Below are 18,475 nucleotides of genomic sequence, written 5' to 3' on the forward strand. Positions count from 1 at the left end.
TGGTAAGGAGCACCAGGAGGGGGAAATGCAGGAATGTGGAAGAGACTCAGTGAGTACTATGCTGGTATACCGGCTCCTGGAAAGAAGCCTTGATGTGTAACATTGGCTAATTCCTGTGGTGTAAATGCTCCCACCACTGGCTGATGTCAGTGGATACAGAGCTGGGAAGAGATACACAATATCAGCTTTCACCACTGATAGGAGCCACCTGCAGTGCACAGAAGAGATTGCCTAGCTGACTAGAAAGCTTGCTTCCCTTCTAGGGCAACAGCTAGACTACGTTTCCTGCCTTCTCTATACTTAGTTAGTCTAGGTCTTTGAACCATTGTTTGGAGGAGGTGACCAGGCCAGGATCGGTTACGCTTCAACTATTCATGAATGAGAAATAAACCAGCATTGTGTTTAGCCACTAGCATCAGATCTATCTGTGTCAATCTTAAGTAACCTTAGGTAATAATCTTACGTAATACACGGAGTAAATGTTAATTCAACTTTATGGCTTGAGGAAATGGGTAGATGGTGGAAAAATATATTGAGAAAAAAGAATACATCAACTGAGAAAAAAAATACTGAAAACAACCAACATGGCCAGAGAATACATCGCTTTTAGGTCAGAAACTATTTCCCAGGCATTATTTTCTATAGTAGTGTTTAAAGATCTTGGAATCTATTCACTAACATACATTACCAATGTTGTTTGGGATAGTGATTCAGAGAACTTAGCAAAGTTGACATCTTAGGATTCTATTCTGTTGCTATGGATCCACTTAGCTTCTTTGAGTTTTTCACACATAAAAAGAAAATGTCAGACTGCCAGATTCTTCCTAATGTGTAAGTTCCTTAAAAAGCACTTCAAAGGCAAATTGCCATTTTTAGGTTATTACAGTAGCATAAAGGATAAAATTGCATCCCTAGTAGCTCAGGAGATTTTATCAGTCCCTATTTTTCTACCCACTAACAAATTATTTGCTTTCAAGGGTTGAGTCTCATGATTATATGTTCATTAATAGAATATTAATTATAAATTTGCTCTGAATAAGACCTGTATCTTGTGTTATTCCTCTAAAATACTTAAATGATGTTGCAGAGAGACCCAAGTATTATAAGTGGAACCAACTATCTAGTTAATTACAGGGCCAATGCCGGTCCACTCCCACCCAGAGATTTGGTCTCACAGCAGTATGCTTCCACTGGTACTACATGCCCGGGAAATTCAGATTGACCCTGAGTCATCCTTGGCTCATTCTACATTCACTTGACAAACATTTATTGAGCATCTACTATGTGCTGAACACTATGCAAGATGTTGGGAGCAGAATATCATGTAGTGAACACAAGAAGACATTGTCCCTGGCTTCCTGAAGCTTATAGGCTAGAGAATTCCTAGAAATTCCAGAAATTCTAGAAATCTAGAAGACTGAGTCAAATCCAATAGTCATCTGCTTTCTGGATTGAACTGTATCCACCCAGGGACCCAACTGAGTCAGACTCTTAATGACCCAGGCAACCCAAGAACCAATTTAATCCCCCAAACCCACACACTCAGGAAGAATCAGAAAGTAGCCCAGGCCTTCCTCCCATCTGAGTCAGAACTGACAAGGGCTACAAAGAATGTTTTGGATTCATCCACCAAAGTCTCATAAAAGTTGAAGAGGACCAGGAAAAAAAAAAAAAAAAAGGCTCCTAGAAGGCATCTGAATACTAAATTCACTCTCAGATACGTCTGGACTCTGAGGAGTTCACAGTCTATGCTGAGTTCATGAAAAAATAGGTAGACTAATGGGAAATTTCTCTGTGACCTATTTTTTTTCTTTAAAAGTTATAATGCTGTTTCCTTCGTTACTCTTAATCTGAGAGCTTTAGAAACATTTTTCTGGATTTTCTACTTACTGCATTTTAAATAACTTGTTTATAGTGATTGCTTGTGTGGACGCCTAGTGGGGTTTCTGGACCTCAGTCTCGGCCCCTTTCTTCCCTGTCTTAGTTTGGGTCCTCTCTAAAACCAATTCTGGGGCTTCCCTGGTGGCTCAGTGGTTAAGAATCCACCTGTCAATGCAGGGGACACGGGCTTGAGCCCTGGTCTGGGAAGATCCCACGTGCCACGGAGCAACTCAGCCCATGCGCCACAACTGCTGAGCCCGCATGCCACAACTACTGAAGCCTGCGCACCTAGAGCCAGTGCTCCGCAACAAGAGAAGCCACCACAATGAGAAGCCAGCGCACCGCAACAAAGAGTAGCCCCCGCTCGCCGCAACTAGAGAAAGCCTGTGCAACTAGAGAAAGCCTGCGCGCAGCAACAAAAACCCAACACAGCCAAAAATAAATAAATAAGTAACTTTAAAAAATAAATAAATAAAACCAATTCTGAGATAAAGATTTGGGTACAGGTAGTTGATCTGGGAGTTGATCTCAAGAAGTATAAATTGGAAGAGAGAGGGACACAGAGGAGGGAGAAAAGCCAGTGACTGAGGTGTTAATAGGTAGATTCCACCAGGGCCAACTGGGGCTCCGTCCTGGTGGAGACTCTGAAGAACTGTGAAGAGAGCTCCTCGGAATTGTCCCAAGAAGAGGCAGGGAAACGAGGGGATTTTCCACCAACTCCTGTCTCTTCTGGGTTGAGGGTTGCCTTGGAGGCATTAAATCCTGCACTTCACAGCTAGCTACTCTAAACACAGGCTAAGAAAACTCCCAGGGCCTGGAAAGAGCCCTCAGGCAGGAAGCAGGGAGTCAGGTGGAGGCCCTGGAGATGGTACATGTGTGAAAGGGCACAGGAGCTGTGGTCCGGGCTGCCCACTCAGAGGTCCTGGAGGGCTGAGGGCAGGGCCTGGCCTCACAGTCTTTGCCTCTAACAAGGCCCAAAGGACTGTCTTATCTACGGTAAGATAAGATAAGGGGTCTGTCTTATCCAGCCAGGCCCCTTTCCCCAGCAACCCTGCAGAACAGGGCGCAATGGCATCTTTTCACACCTCCAGCCTCTGAGGCAAACATTCATTCCTTTTTCGGTTTTGGGGGGGAGGGGTGTTTGTCTGCTTTGTCTTTGTTTATTTCTACTACTAATAGGTTAAAAACAGTACTCTTGAGGGCATGACAAGTTGTGTAAAAGCCTTAAAATTCTTCTTGAGACGGTTTTCCTGTTGTTCCCTGGAACCCATGAGTCAGGCTTGTTCTGCTGGGGATCCTGTCTTGCCCCTGTGCTGGTCCCCCTCTTCCTTCCCACCTGAGATCCAGTCCCTCCCAACCTCCCGGCCACCTTGACTTCAAGGGACCATGAGAACCCTTGCCTCACCCACATTCACGTGTTTTTCCTTATACCTCACCCTGGAGGAGGAAAAGCAGAGTGAATATAGGGAGTCCACAGAGTAAGATTCGTTCTGATTCTGAAGGAAATCCAGGAGCGTAACTCAAGCCCATTGCTACACCTTCTTATCTCACAGGGGGAGATTGCCAGAGGTCACGCCCCACCAGGAAGAAACAAATGTCCCTACATTCCAAAAATTCCCCTTTTAAAAACTGGACATCCACATTTTGCTTCAAATGTCAAAATGAACTCATTATACTTGGCCAGACAAGATGAAAGTTTCCAGTAACACATTCTGTTCTTATTCTATAGCCTGAAACTGATTAGTAATATATAATGTAATGAACTTGAACAGCCCCAGAATATGCCACTGCCCCTGGAGAATTGCAGAACCTTCCTACGTTTGCCACCTTGTAAGGAGGAAAACTGCCCTTCAAGATCAAGTCCTGAAGGCAATGTTTTCACTTGTCAAACTGTGTTGGCCAAGAAAAACAACAATGAAAACCACCAAGCAGTCCAAAACACAACAGAGAAAAGTAACCCCCTCGCCACAACGTAAGAGGTCAAACTGACTACAGCACGTCAAAGTCAAATTCCAGTTCTCAATAGCTAGAAAAAAAGTCGTTTGGTAATAACAAGTTCATGGCCTATATTTTATTTCCCAACCATGCATCAAGATTTGCACTTCCTTAAGTCAGAAGGAGAAAGAAAAATACCATATGATATCACTTATATGTGAATCTAAAATATGACACAAATGAACCTATCTATGAAACAGAAACAGAATCATGGACATAGAGAACAGACTGGTGGTTGCCAAGGGGGAGGGGCTTGGGGGAGGGATGGAGTGGGAGGTTGGGGTTAGCAGATGTAAGCTTTTATATACAGGATGGATAAACAACAAGGTCCTACTGTATAGCACAGAGAACTATATTTAATGTCCTATGATAAACCATAGTAGAAAAGAATATTAAAAAAAGAATGTATATATATGTATAACTGAATCACTTTGCTGTACAGCAGTAATTAACAGAACATTGTAAATCAACTATACTTCAATTAAAAAATAAATTTAAAAAACTAAGAAAAAGAAAGATTTGCACTTCCTAAATCTAAGGTGTGTAGGTCGCTATTCAATTATGAAATCTAACCTCTCAGTGACACTTTCATGGTTAATTCCAGCAAAAAGGAGAAAATACAGATCCCACTACTGGGGCATAAAATATGATTCTTACAAGATAAAACATGCTTGTTAAAGCACGTGTTGCTCCAACACAAGGAAAAAGAAACATCCTCAGTCTGACATAATGTATATTGCGTTCCCTGCTTCTAGACTTTTCTAGAGTATTTTCTACAGGATTATATACAGTATTTTCTAGAGGAGCAGAAGTTAGGAGTCGGTCTGTTTTAATAATGAGTGTTTACTAAAGTTCACTTTATTTTATTAAATAAAAACTTACTTAAAAACCACCAGCCTGGGGCTTCCCTGGTGGCGCAGTGGTTGAGAATCTGCCTGCCAATGCAGGGGACACGGGTTCGAGCCCTGGTCTGGGAAGATCCCACATGCTGCAGAGCAACTAAGCCCGTGAGCCACAACTGCTGAGCCTGCGCATCTGGAGCCTGTGCTCCGTAACAAGAGAGGCTGCGACAGTGAGAGGCCCGTGCACCGCGATGAAGAGTGGCCCCGCTCGCTGCAACTGGAGAAAGCCCTCGCACAGAAACGAAGACCCAACACAGCCAAAAATAAATAAATAAATAAATAAATAAATTTATTTAAAAAAAAAAAAAACCACCAGCCTGAAGAGGTTTAAAAACAAAGTAGTCAACTCATTCAAACCTCATGGCAATCCTATGAGGTGAGCACTAGTATCATCTCACTTTATAAATGTGGAAACTGCAAGAGAGAGCAGTGAAGTCTATGGCTCAGGGTCACATAGAGAGTAAGCAGTGCATCAGGGCATGAACCGGGGTGGGCTGACCCTAGGATCCACACTCTCAGCCACCTACGAGGAGCATCCCACCCAGGAAGGAGGTGGGTGGGCACAGTCTTCATGAAGATGTTTACCATAGCTCATGTCTGTCAGCAACCAGCAAATTACTAAATTGTTCCTATGCTGGTGTTTTTTTAATTCATCTATCTTAACTAAGGATTTTTCGATACATCAAAAGGGTACTTTTAAAAGGTAGGTTTTTTAAAAAAATAGCCTTAAGGGAAAAAGAGCAAATCCACAAGGCACTGGTATGTTCAGTAAACATCATTTAATGGGTTAAAAGTCCCAGCTAACTACAGAAATCCTCAGTTTAAAAAGTGGTATGACAGGTAAATCCTAGTCATTATAGGCAAAATCTCTACTGAATTAATGCTAGAAGGATAAGACTAATTCATAGTTGAAACTGGGGTTATGGAGTCTTTCACACCATGACGGATCTCCCTGAATTATCTCAGATGCAAACTGACGGTGCAAATATTCTCAGGAGAGGCCTGATTTAACAAAACATATGGGCAGAAGAGGTGGAAAACCCTTCTATCACCAAACTGAAGATAGCACGTTCATTGGAAGGAATCTCAGTATCATTCGATTTCTAGTCTGAGGGATGCATTTCCCTTTTGTATTGCTTATGTATCCCAAACACCAAGAACAGTACCTGGCACATAGAAGGTACTCAAGAAATATTTGTTGAAGGAATAGGGTGAAATATATGGGAGGCATTGCCTGGTCTGAAGGAGGAAAAAAGAAGGTGCATTAATTTTCTACTGCTGTTTAACAAATTACCACAAACTTAGTGGCATAAAACAACACCATTTATTATCTTGTAGTTCTTTATGTAAGGAGTTTGGGCATGATGCGGCCAGGTTCTCTGCCCAGGGTCAAGGCTGCAATCAAGGTAATCACCAAATGCCTGGGAAGACCCACTTCCGAGTTTGCACATCTTGTTAGCAGAATCCAGATCCTTCTGGTTGCAGGACTGAGGTTCCTGCTTTTTTTGCTGGCTGTTGGCTGGGGCCTCTCTCAGTTTCTAGAACCCTCTCTAAGGTCCTTGCCACGTGGCCATCACCACAGGCAGCTTTCCCCTTCAAGGTCAGCAGGAAAATTTCTCATGTTTCAAATCTCTTCCTTGGGGTAGGGCTCAGTCACTTTTAAGAGCTCCCTTAATTAGGAGAGGTCCCTCAGGATAGTCTCCCTTTTGAGCAGCTGACTTGGGACCTTAAACGCATCTGCAAAATCCCTTCATCTTTGTCACATGATGCCACTTTATCACAGAAGTGACATCTATCGTATTTCTAGTGCTGTCCACAGTCAAAAGAGAGGGCCATGTACACCAGGAGGGAAGCATTGTGGGGACCATCTTAGCCTACCACAGGAGGACAGGTCTGAGTCAGGTACCCTCGTGGACCAGCTGGCCAAACAAGGACAAAAACTATGGTAGTCAGTGTCCACAGAGTCAGAATTTCCAGGAAAGAGAATGCTATAAAAACATCTCTGCCATACCCATGTTCATGGTAGCATTATTCACAATAGCATAAGGGTGGAAGCAACCCAAGTGTCCATTGATGGATGAACGGATAAACAAAATGTGATACCCATACAATGGAATATTATTCAGCCTTTAAAAGAAAGGAAATTCTGACACATGCTGCAACATGGATGAACCCTGAAGACATTCTGCTAAGTGAAATAAGCCAGTCACAAAAGGACAAATATGGTATGATTCCACTTATATGAGGTACCAAGGGCAGTCAAATTCATAGAGATAGAAAGTAGAATGGGGCGTTAGTGTTTAATGAGTACAGAGGGCCAGTTCTGCAAGATAAAAAAGAGTTCTGGAGATTGATTTCACAACCATGTGAATCTGTTTAACACTACTGAACTGTACACTTAAAAATGGCTAATATGTTAAATTTTATGTTATGTGTACTTTACCACAGCCAAAAATAATAATAAAAGATACCTTTGCCAATGATACTACTTACAACTATTTTTTAACTCATTTAATAGATGGGTATGGGTGTCTGCCTCGTGACAGGCACTGTGCTGGGTGTCGAGGGACACAAATATTAATGTAACAGGTTTCACAGTGATTAGTGAACTGAAACTGAAGTTTGTTTTTAAAATAATCATTATTATATCAGAGATAACCACAGAGGATATATGTATATGTATGACTGATTCACTTTGCTGTACAGCAGAAACTAACACAACATTGTAAATCAACTATACTCCAATAAAAAATTAATTAAAAAAAGAAATAACCACAGAAACAATGATCCAAACTAATTTTTCCTCATTCCAGATGAAATGCCCCAACTCACCTGTCCCAGATCCAAGGTGACGTTGACTTTGTTGTATCGCGTGCCTGAGGAGAGAGGAGGGCTTTGCCACCAAAGTTCGGATCCATCAACTGCATTGGTGATGGGGTGTGCTTTCCTGGGGTCCTCGGAATTGCAATAGTCACAGAACTGGCCCTGAAATAATAAAGCTCTTGTTTTATTGTCAAGTAGTTTTTTCTTATCAATTTAGTAGAAGAGGTAATCTAAACAAAGACTGTTTTCTATAGCTTAGAGAATTCAGCTATTGAATTTCATCATAATGTTTTCTGAAGACAGTAGTAAGGCTTTCTCTTTTTCATTCAGTCTTAAACCATATCACCTGTTTATACCTCTGTTTATCGTGTTTCTAGGATACACATTATATTTATCTTCCATCAGTTAGAGCTATGTTTTTCTTGTCTTGTATGACACTTTAAGAAGAGCCTGTTGTGCCTGGGATGCAATGATGTTCTCCTTCAGCAAATCCTTTTTACTCTTTACATCCTCCTCTGCAAGCTCTGTGTCAAGCCCTGGGATACAAAGAGGATCCCTGCTCGCAGCTCCAGTGGAGGTGATAAGCATACAAGTAACCATAAAGGAAGTAGGTTTGGCAAGAGTATAGAGCGCTGGGTCTAAGGCAGGGTGGAAGAGGTGGGATTTCAGCTGCCTGTGAGGATGGAGAGGAGGTTGGTAAGTGGCAGTGAGCAGTCAACAAGGAAGGTGTTCCAGGTGGAGGAACGAGCACCAGCAAAGGCACAGAGACCAGCTGGTCCATTTGAACAAGAGCATAAGTAATGGAAAACTACACTTGAAAGGTAAGTGGGGGAGATGTGGCAGGGCTGTGGATACCGGAGTGAGAAGTCGGCAGTTAATTTAGTAGGTAAGTGGGAATCCATTTTTACCGGGAGTGGTATTTATTTGATATTATCATCTCTACTGAATTCTGATTCTACTGATATCATCTCATCTTCTTACTGAATTACTCTTTTTTAGTAGGCAGATTCTCTTGATTCTATTTTGTTTTGTTTTATTTTGTTTTGTTTTTGTAATGAATTTTAGCACCATTACCACTCAAAAAGCTGAACATAGGCCTTTCTTATATACTGAATATACTTTTAACTGGTTCAAAGCCTAGTGCTTACCCAGTAGTGGATGTCACATACTGAACTGCTTTGCTCCCCAATTAAATGACCTAAGGGCATAACTACCACATAGGAGAGGGATGGAGAAGCAAACTTAGACCCGCAGCCCCTCCAGAAATGTGCTGTGACAAAAGGGTAACTCTGCCCCAGACAAGCATCTTGGAAGTTAATTTTTAAATGCTCAAGGATAAATTCGATCCTGGTGTGGAACTAAATGAGTGGCCGAATGTTTTCATCGAGTGTGTTACAGAGGGTTCTTTCATATGTGGTGATATATTATGTACAACTTTATCTTTTGACCCTTCATGAAGATACTTCTGTAACTCAGAAGCAGCACCGTGGGGTATGCAGTCCCATCAGTTCACGAGCCCAGAAGCCACATGTGTCTTGCGCCTTCCCTATATCACTTCAGCCTAGAATGTCATAGAAACCCAATAAAGGAATAAACCCCTCAGGGTTTTTCAAAAAATTGTTTGAGTCCTTTCTATAAAATTTTATTATTATAATAAGTATAGTTAATAACTATTTAAGCTAGGACATATTAACATTTATGAGTATTTTTGCCCTTTGATGATTTTTATTTTTCCCATTTTCTCCCTAGAAATCATTTTACCAGTTTAACTATTTGGTGAGGGAATTAAATTATTATTTCTTGAAGTTTAGAAGATTTACATGTGATAGAAGCAAATCTCCTCCAAGGATGTGGATGCTTATAATCTACATTCATCTCCATCTCCAGAGTATAGATATGAGGAATGGAGATGTTCCTTTTTTGTTGTTATAGATGAATTAAGGACTTACCATTAGAAATAAAAGTTTAAAATCTCTCAGTGGAAAATAAAGGTGAATATCTTTAAGAACTTGGAGCAAGGAATGAGTTCTTAAACAAGATTCAGAAAGCACTGACCACAAAGGAAGAGACAGATTTGACTACATTAAAATTAAGAACATTGGGTCCATCAACAGATGAATGGATAAAGATGTGGTGTATATATATACACACACACACACACACACACAATGGAATACTACTCAGCCATAAAAAAGAGTGAAATAATGCCATTTGCAGCAACATGGATGGACCTAGACATTATCATACTAAGTGAAGAAGTCAGAGAAAGACAAATATGATATCACTTACACATGGAATCTAAAAAAATGATACAAATGAACTTATTTACAACACAGAAATAGACTCACAGACATAGAAAACAAACTTATGGTTAACAAAGGGGAAGGGGGAGAGAGATAAATTGGAAATTTGGGCAGATACACACTACTATATATAAAATAGATAAACAACAAGGACCTACTGTAGAACACAGGAAACTATATTCAATATCTTATAATAACCTATAATGGATAAGAATCTGAAAAAATATATATATGTGTGTGTATATATATATAATTGAATCACCTTGCTGTACACCTGAAACATTGTAAATCAACTATATTTCAATTATTTTTAAAAAAAGAAATTAATGTTAAACAATAAAATCATTTCTCTCCCCCCAAAAATTGATTAATTAATTTAAAAAAATTAAGAACACTGTTTCATCAAAGGCACCTTCAAGAAGCAGAAGGAAAAATAACTGAATGATAGTCACAATACACAAGTGGCAGATAATCCCCAATGATGGCTGCCATCAATTCCTTCTCTGAGTGTGTCTGCTGCTCCCCCTATCAACAGGTGGAGGCTATTTACCCTGGAGGTTATTGTCTCCCCTGGAATCCAGACTGACTTTATTATTTGCCTTGCTGTAGCAGAAGCATCATTCTGGGATTTTCAAGCAGAGGCCTTAAGAGGACTGACAGATTCTACTTCCCTCCTCTTGGAAGACAGCCTCCAGGTAAGAAGTTCAACCACTCCCAATCACCACGCCATGAGAAAGCCCAAGCTAACCAAGTGGAGAGGACATATGGAAGAACACAGAGGCACTCGGCATGTTAGTGAAGCCCTGGACTGTCCAGTCTACCCTAGCCAGCTGCCGACTACAACTCAGTGAGTCACCCCAGCTGACAACACATTGAGGAGAAGAACCGCCCAGCTGAGCCCAGTCATCCCACACAATGATAAGAAAAACATTGTTTTTGTTTTAAACCACTAAGTTTGGGGATGGTTTGTTACACAAGAACCAATAACTGAACAAAGAGCACAAAATCAACAAGGAGTTCTCATCAGAAATACATATCAAACTCCTACAAATCAATAAGGAAAGTATAAACAGTTCAATAGAAAAAATGAGCAAAAGAAAGAAAACGCATTTTACACAAGAGGAAACACATTTGTCAATAAACATTTGAAGAAATGTTCACCATTACCATCACTAGTGATCAGGGCAGACCACAGTGTAATACTGTTTTTTATACCCAACCAATAGGCCCAAATTTAAAGTTTGAGGATAACAAGAATTGGAAAGGGTGTGGTAGGAGTATGAACTGGTGCAAAGACTTTGGGAACTATTTTGACATTACCTCCTAAAGCTGAAAATTCACATTTCCTATAACCCAAGAATTCTACCCTCGAGCTCACAACCTAAAAAGAAACTTTTGCACAAACTTGATGCATCATGTTTAAGAATACACATGGCAGCACTGTTCACAAGAACAAAATCCTGGGAGTAACCTAATTACCCAGCCACAGGAGTGTGAACAAATCAACAGAGGTATAGTCACACAACAAATGAATACCTGAACAATGATGGGTAAATGAATATACACAACAACATGCAACAATACAGATGAATCTTAGCAATATAACATTCAACAATGATATACTTTTTATACAGTTAAGAACAACCAAAATGAAAAGCACTTACTTTTTAGGAATATGCATATAGATGTAAAAAAAACTATATAGAACTATCAAACTCTTAGAGGAAAACATAGGCAGAACACTCTATGACATAAATCACAGCAAGATCCTTTTTGACCCACCTCCTAGAGAAAGGGAAATAAAAACACAAATAAACAAATGGGACCTAATGAAACTTAAAACCTTTTGCATAGCAAAGGAAACCATAAACAAGACCAAAAGACAACCCTCAGAATGGGAGAAAATATTTGCAAATGAAGCAACTGACAAAGGATTAATCTCCAAGATTTACAAGCAGCTCATGCAGCTCAACAACAAAAAAACAAACAACCCAATCCAAAAATGGGCAGAAGACCTAAATAGACATTTCTCCAAAGAAGATATACAGATTGCCAACAGACACATGAAAGAATGCTCAACATCATTAATCATTAGAGAAATGCAAATCAAAACTACAATGAGATATCATCTCACACCAGTCAGAATGGCCATCATCAAAAAATCTAGAAACAATAAATGCTGGAGAGGGTGTGGAGAAAAGGGAACACTCTTGCACTGCTGGTGGGAATGTAAATTGATACAGCCACTATGGAGAACAGTATGGAGGTTCCTTAAAAAACTAAAAATAGAACTGCCATACGACCCAGCAATCCCACTACTGGGCATATACCCTGAGAAAACCGTAATTCAAAAAGAGTCATGTACCAAAATGTTCATTGCAGCTCTGTTTACAATAGCCAGGACATGGAAGCAATCTAAGTGTCCATCGACAGATGAATGGATAAAGAAGATGTGGCACATATATACAATGGAATATTACTCGGCCATAAAAAGAAATGAAATGGAGGTATTTGTAATGAGGTGGATGGAGTTAGAGTCTGTCATACAGAGTGAAGTAAGTCAGAAAGAGAAAAACAAATACAGTATGCTAACACATATATATGGAATCTAAGGAAAAAAGAAAAAAAGGTCATGAAGAACCTAGTGGCAAGATGGTAATAAAGACACAGACCTACTAGAGAATGGACTTGAGGATATGGGGAGGGGGAGGGGTAAGATGTGACAGGGTGAGAGAGTGGCATGGACATATACACACTACCAAATGTAAAATAGATAACTAGTGGGAAGCAGCCGCATAGCACAGGGAGATCAGCTCAGTGCTTTGTGACCACCTAGAGGGGTGGGATAGGGAGGGTGGGAGGGAGGGAGACGCAAGAGGGAAGAGATATGGGAACATATGTATATGTATAACTGATTCACTTTGTTATAAAGCAGAAATTAACACATCATTGTAAAGCAATTATACTCTAATAAAGATGTTTAAAAAAAAACTATACAGAAAGGAAAGCAAAGGAGAAATTAACAAAGGATTCAGGATGATGGTTACCCCAGATTGAGAGAAAAAGAGAGATGGGAGGTGGGGAAATCATATGGTTAGACATAAGTTATTGCTAAGGCCCTATTTTGAGTTTTGGTAGCAAGTTCATGGGTGCTTATTATACCATTAAATTTTTTTTTTTTTTGGCTGCACTGCAGGGCATGCGGAATCTCAGTTCCCCGACCAGGGATCAAACCCGCACCCCCTGTTGTGGAAGGGTGGAGTCTTAACCGCTGGACCACCAGAGAAGTCCCTTGTTATACTATTTAAAATCCATCCATCTACATACACATTAAGGCTTATCATGCAAGGACCAATGACAAAAGCACGTCTTAAACTGAGGGTCATGAACAATCCATAATCTAATCTAATTCTGCACCTGAGGTCAAATATTTTTTAAATAACCATAAATAAATAAAACCAGGACAAAAACTGATAGAAGTCAGAGAAGAGGGGGACAGACAGAGAACAAAGAAGATTCTTACATCCTTGTGTTCAGTTATTCATCCATCCAGGCAACAAACCTGTACTGACCATGTACTCTGTATCAGAAGCTATTCCAGACAGAGATGAGAATATTGAAAGATAAACAAGACAAGGGACTCACGCTCTGAATTGTGTCAAAGCTATTATTAGCCTAGTCGTGTGGGAAACAGCACACGACTAGAAGGAAAGGGGACAAAACTGTTCAAATAAACAACAAAAGAGAGTTGAGATCCAAGGCTGGAGGGCCCCAGAGGACAAGCTAGTGTTTGACCAGAAGCCCACGGAGTGACCTACCCTCTTTTAGAAAGATGGAAAAAAAAAATAGTCTCTCCTAGTTGCTCACATTTTTGATGATTCTCCTTAACGAAAAGCCTCTCATATATAATACTGTGCAACTGAATTCACAGCATAAACACTGTCTTGTTCGTCTTGTTCTAAGAAACTAGAGGTTGATTACAGCACCACTCCCTAGCATGACTTCTTTTATTGTCTGAACAGTCATTCATTTATTCAACTTTTCCAAATCGCCACCAATGTGTGGAGCATTGCATTGGATGCTGGGGTAAAAACAAAGGAACAAACGCTAAGAGCTGGACCCGGCCCCGGAAGAAATTCAGTGGGATAGAAGAGAAGTAACTCAAACACAACATGTCACCAGCAGGTGCTGGGATCAAGCAAGCGTGTGGGGTGTGGGAGCCCAGGAGAGACACGCCACGCCTTCCCTGCCGAATCTTCACCACATTCTCAGATTCGTATCAAATCAGGACCTAAAGACCCAGAAGTGAAGGCTCACAGAGGTAAAGGGCCTCACCTCAAACCACACAGCCGGGACGTGCAGGAACCAGGACCCGTGTGTGGGTCTGGCCACAGTACTTACAGCTCAGAACGCTTTCCATCCTGGCCTGGCTGCTCTGGAAGCTGCATCGAAGAGCCCCGTCTTAGATTTGGATGGAGTGTGAGGCCGCACTGCAATAGCAATTACGTGATTTTCCAAACACCTGCCCACGACCAGATGTGTGGGAAGAGATCCAGCTGAGGAAAGAACCCCGTCTGACAGAAGCTTAGCTGCACCCATGCCCTGCAGCAGGCACAGAAAACACGGCAAGATCTAACCACGCTCACCCATCAACAGACCTGTTTCATGATCACCACGTTTGCGCTACCATGAACCCTCCTCCTCACCGTCACTCACCGAGGCTCCTGAGGTTACGTGCCTTCAAGGCACTGTCTCAAGTGGCCAGACCCAAGCCAGCTGGAGCCCTGATGTGGAGAACATTCTGGAGTGCGCCCATTCCAAACTTGGGATCGCTCTTTTACCAAAACCTTGTTCAGAACGTTCTCCTTTCTGAGAGGCACAAAGCACATGGGCGTGATTACCTACAACTAAGACAAGCATCTTGCAAATGTCCTGAGCACCTAAACGTCTGCACAGAGTGGGGTGAAGGGCGATCACACAGCCCAGGACAGTGCCCAGCTCTGCGGCCCACACACAGCTTTCACCCCACCAGAAGGGGGCGCTTTGCCCTCTAGAGTGCCGGGTTCCTGGAGGAAGGGACTTGAGAGACCAAACAAGGGGCTCCAGGTTGGTTCCACGTATGTATATTTTAATTTATTTATTTATTATTTCTTTATTTTTGGCTGCGTTGGGTCTTCATTGCTGCGCGTGGGCTTTCTCTAGTTGTGGCGAGCGGGGGCTGCTTTTATTTGCGGTGCGCAGGCTTCTCATTGCAGTGGCTTCTCTTGTTGCGGAGCACGGGCTCTAGGCGTGTGGGCTTCAGTAGTTGTGGCTCGCAGGCTCTAGCGCGCAGGCTCAGTAGTTGTGGTGCACGGGCTTAGTTGCTCCATGGGCTTAGTTGCTCCACAGCATGTGGGATCTTCCTGGACCAGGGATCGAACCCATGTCCCCTGCATTGATAGGCGGATTCTTAACCACTGTGCCACCAGGGAAGCCCAGGTATGTATTTTAAGGCAGATAAGCAAATATCTGCAAAATGTATACCTATTACTCAAAAACTATGTCCATTCAGGCCAAACTCCAGAGGGTTTTTCTTTTAATTTGTTTCAAAGAGATGCATTTTGGAGTAGAATGATGGAGGTCTAAATCCTGCCTCTACCAGCCACAGCTTCAAAATGTTAGTCAAATTATTTAGTCTCCCTTGGGTTCCATTTTCTCTTTGTTAAAACGGGCTAACACCATCAACCTTACGCGGTGATTTTGATGATTCAATGAGACGCCGTCCATAAAGTGATCACACCGCCATCGGAACCACTGGGGTGTTTATCCATTCATCTGTTCATCAACACTTAGGTTGCTTCCATATCTTGGCAATTGTAAATAATGCTGCTCTGAACACTGAGGTGCATGTATCTTTCCAAATTAGTTTTCGTTTTTTTCAGATATATACCTAAGAGTGGAATTGCTGGGTCATATATGGTAGTTCTATTTTCAGTTTTTTGAGAAACCTCCATACTATTTTCCACAGTGGTTGTACCAATTTAGAGTCCCACCAACAGTGTACAAGTAAAACCCATCTTTTTAATGGTTTCCATATAATCCTCTTCCTTCTACTTCTCCCTCTATTCTCTTATTCCCTATACGTAGTGTTGGCATATCACTGGCAATGAGGGGTCACTTGGTACCTGTAGTTGCAGGTAAGTGGCCTGCTTGCAAATAAACTCAGGTTTCTGGGGTGGGCCAGGCCACACGTAGGCCTGTCCGCTCAATGCCCCAAACCCAAAGCACTTCCTCTTTAGAGCTTCATCCCAAAGCCTAGATTTACAAAAGCAGCTCTGCCTTGACAGTTTATTCATCCAACCGTCAACTATTGACCTGCTAAGGGCCAGATACTGTCCTCAGGAGAGAGTCTGACCTTGACCTGATGCATTCCTCAAACCAAACATTTCACTCTCAATTCCATTTCAGTTATTAATCTCCTTATGAAATAACTACACTCTTTACCGCTTTATTTTCTCATTGTCTTAATGCCCTCAACTCTTTCATTCATCCTTTTAAAATTTTATCAGTCACCTAAATTCTTTTGAGAACCAGAAAGGGAATACATACATACAAAAATAAAATGAAGTATTTATAAATTCTGGAAAGAAGTCTCACTCAGAGATAACATTCAAAACACATAACAACTAGGGCAGCATGGTTTTCTGAGTTCCTAGAAACACCAAACATGTTCCCACCTCAGGGCCCTTGCACCTGCTGGTCCTCTGCCGGGAACACATTTTCCTAGCCTTTTCTTGGGGTTGGCTTCCTCTCAACCCTCAGCTTTCTGTACCAATAACACCTCCTTAGAAAAGCTTCTCCATCTACTTGACCTATAGAAGCTTCCCTCTTTAATCTCTATCGCAAAATCCCATTTATTCTCTCCAAGACACAATAACAATCTATAATTATCACATTAGTTTGCTCACTGGTTGCAGTCTCCCCGTAGAAGGTTAGCTGCTTATAAGCAGGGACCTTTTCTGCCTTGGTAGGAATTGTACTCCCAGCCCATCATATCCCTGTCCTCTGTGCCTGGCACATAGATGTCAATAAATATTTGTTAAATATAGTAGTGGATGAATATTGCACACAAGTACGTGTACATGCATGCTTCCAGGTGGCAGTTCTTTCCTTAGGTGATAAAAAGCTACAATAGGGATCATCCACAAAAGACAGGCTGCCAGCTCTGGGTGAGCTGCCAGGTGTTAGGTGGTCAAGGAGGACAAGGAGCTAATTTGAAAGGAGCAATCAAGACCATTCACTTCCTGTGCCTGACCGGGCAGGCAAAAGGCAAAGGAGAAAGGTGCCAGCTCCCCAGGGTTCCATTTCCCCCATGGAAGGGCACGAGGCAAGGGTCAGATGACAGGAGAATGATCTCACTGCCCAGGGACCCCAAACAAAAGGCTCCTGCCTTCTTATGCGCCCAGGGAGTTGGGAGGGGGATGCAGAGAGGAGTAGAACAGTACCGAGTCAGAGTGGGGGAAAGGGCCTCACCCATAGCACCCTGATAGCACCCCATAAAGGAGTCTCAATGGAGGCCCCCGAACAGAGGCTCTAGGGCGGAGAATGCAGATAAGTACATGAGCATGGCCGGTCCACGGGGCCCTGACTCCTTGACTGCAGCTCCCTCCAGAAAACTGCAATGCACCGGTGGGGAGGGCAGCTGCCCCTGCTAGGCCCCAATTAAAGCCTTTGGATTGCCTATGATGCAACCTAAAACCACACAGACGATTCTGACCTGGAGACAGCCTCCTCGCCCTCCTCTTCGAAAATCCTTTCAGTGGTGCAGTGCACTGAAGGCAGTCCTTCTCCACAGCTGACCTCAATCCTTCGCTCTGCAAAGCTACACCACCCTTTGTATTTTGTCTTCAGTGAAGATGGAGAACCATTGGTTACAAACATTCCTATCATGACTGTGAAGGCCCTTGGCCTCATCTTCCTTGTGGTTAATCAAGCAGATTTACTCTTTCAGCTATGGTCTTCCTAAGCTACAGTGACAGTTGTTATCTATTACAGCTAGGGAAAAACCACACTCCAGGACGAAAGCAAGCAACTGATCAAAGAAAAAGGTGGCTGCATGTAACACCAAGTATGTGAGGGGTACGAAGAGTTACTTCAAAGCCAGCATGGTGCTCAGAGAAAGGGAATGAAAACTTTATCAGGTCCTGGTATTTCTATTGGAAAAAGTGCCTTCAAGGTATATTTTTATTCAAGAGAAAAAAAAATCAACTAGTTTGTGGCAATCTTACTAAAAGATTTTCCTAAAGAGGTCTCTCAGCAACTTCTGCTACTTTTTTCTGGTACATTAAAAACATTCAAAATTCAATGTCACATTAAACATACATTAAGTGATCAGCTGTCACAATGAAATAGGAACATCACTTAGAAACAGATAAGACATATAGGAAAGTTTGAAAGTCTAAAATTTTTGTGTTCTCATCAAATCATTAGGCAAACTACCTTGCATAGAATCTTTGCCACCAATGTCTTTTGTGCACGCGAATCCTCAACCATATTCGGTCTCTGCAGAGCCAATCTCAGGAAACAAGGAGC

At 41.9% G+C, this 18,475-nt stretch overlaps 1 protein-coding gene across 5 annotated transcripts in view; it reads right to left on the reverse strand.

Moving 5' to 3' along the window:
- Window positions 1–18,475, reverse strand: part of LAMA3 (laminin subunit alpha 3) — a 241,800-nt gene that overhangs the window by 212,976 nt on the left and 10,349 nt on the right. For all 5 annotated transcript variants that reach the window (XM_057527325.1, XM_057527324.1, XM_057527326.1 and 2 more), the window contains exon 2: window positions 7,611–7,763. In XM_057527325.1, the coding sequence (XP_057383308.1) occupies window positions 7,611–7,763 (153 nt within the window). The remainder of the gene's footprint in view (window positions 1–7,610; window positions 7,764–18,475) is intronic.

Source organism: Balaenoptera acutorostrata, chromosome 13 (genome assembly GCF_949987535.1).
Source record: "Balaenoptera acutorostrata chromosome 13, mBalAcu1.1, whole genome shotgun sequence".
Lineage (NCBI taxonomy): Eukaryota > Metazoa > Chordata > Mammalia > Artiodactyla > Balaenopteridae > Balaenoptera > Balaenoptera acutorostrata.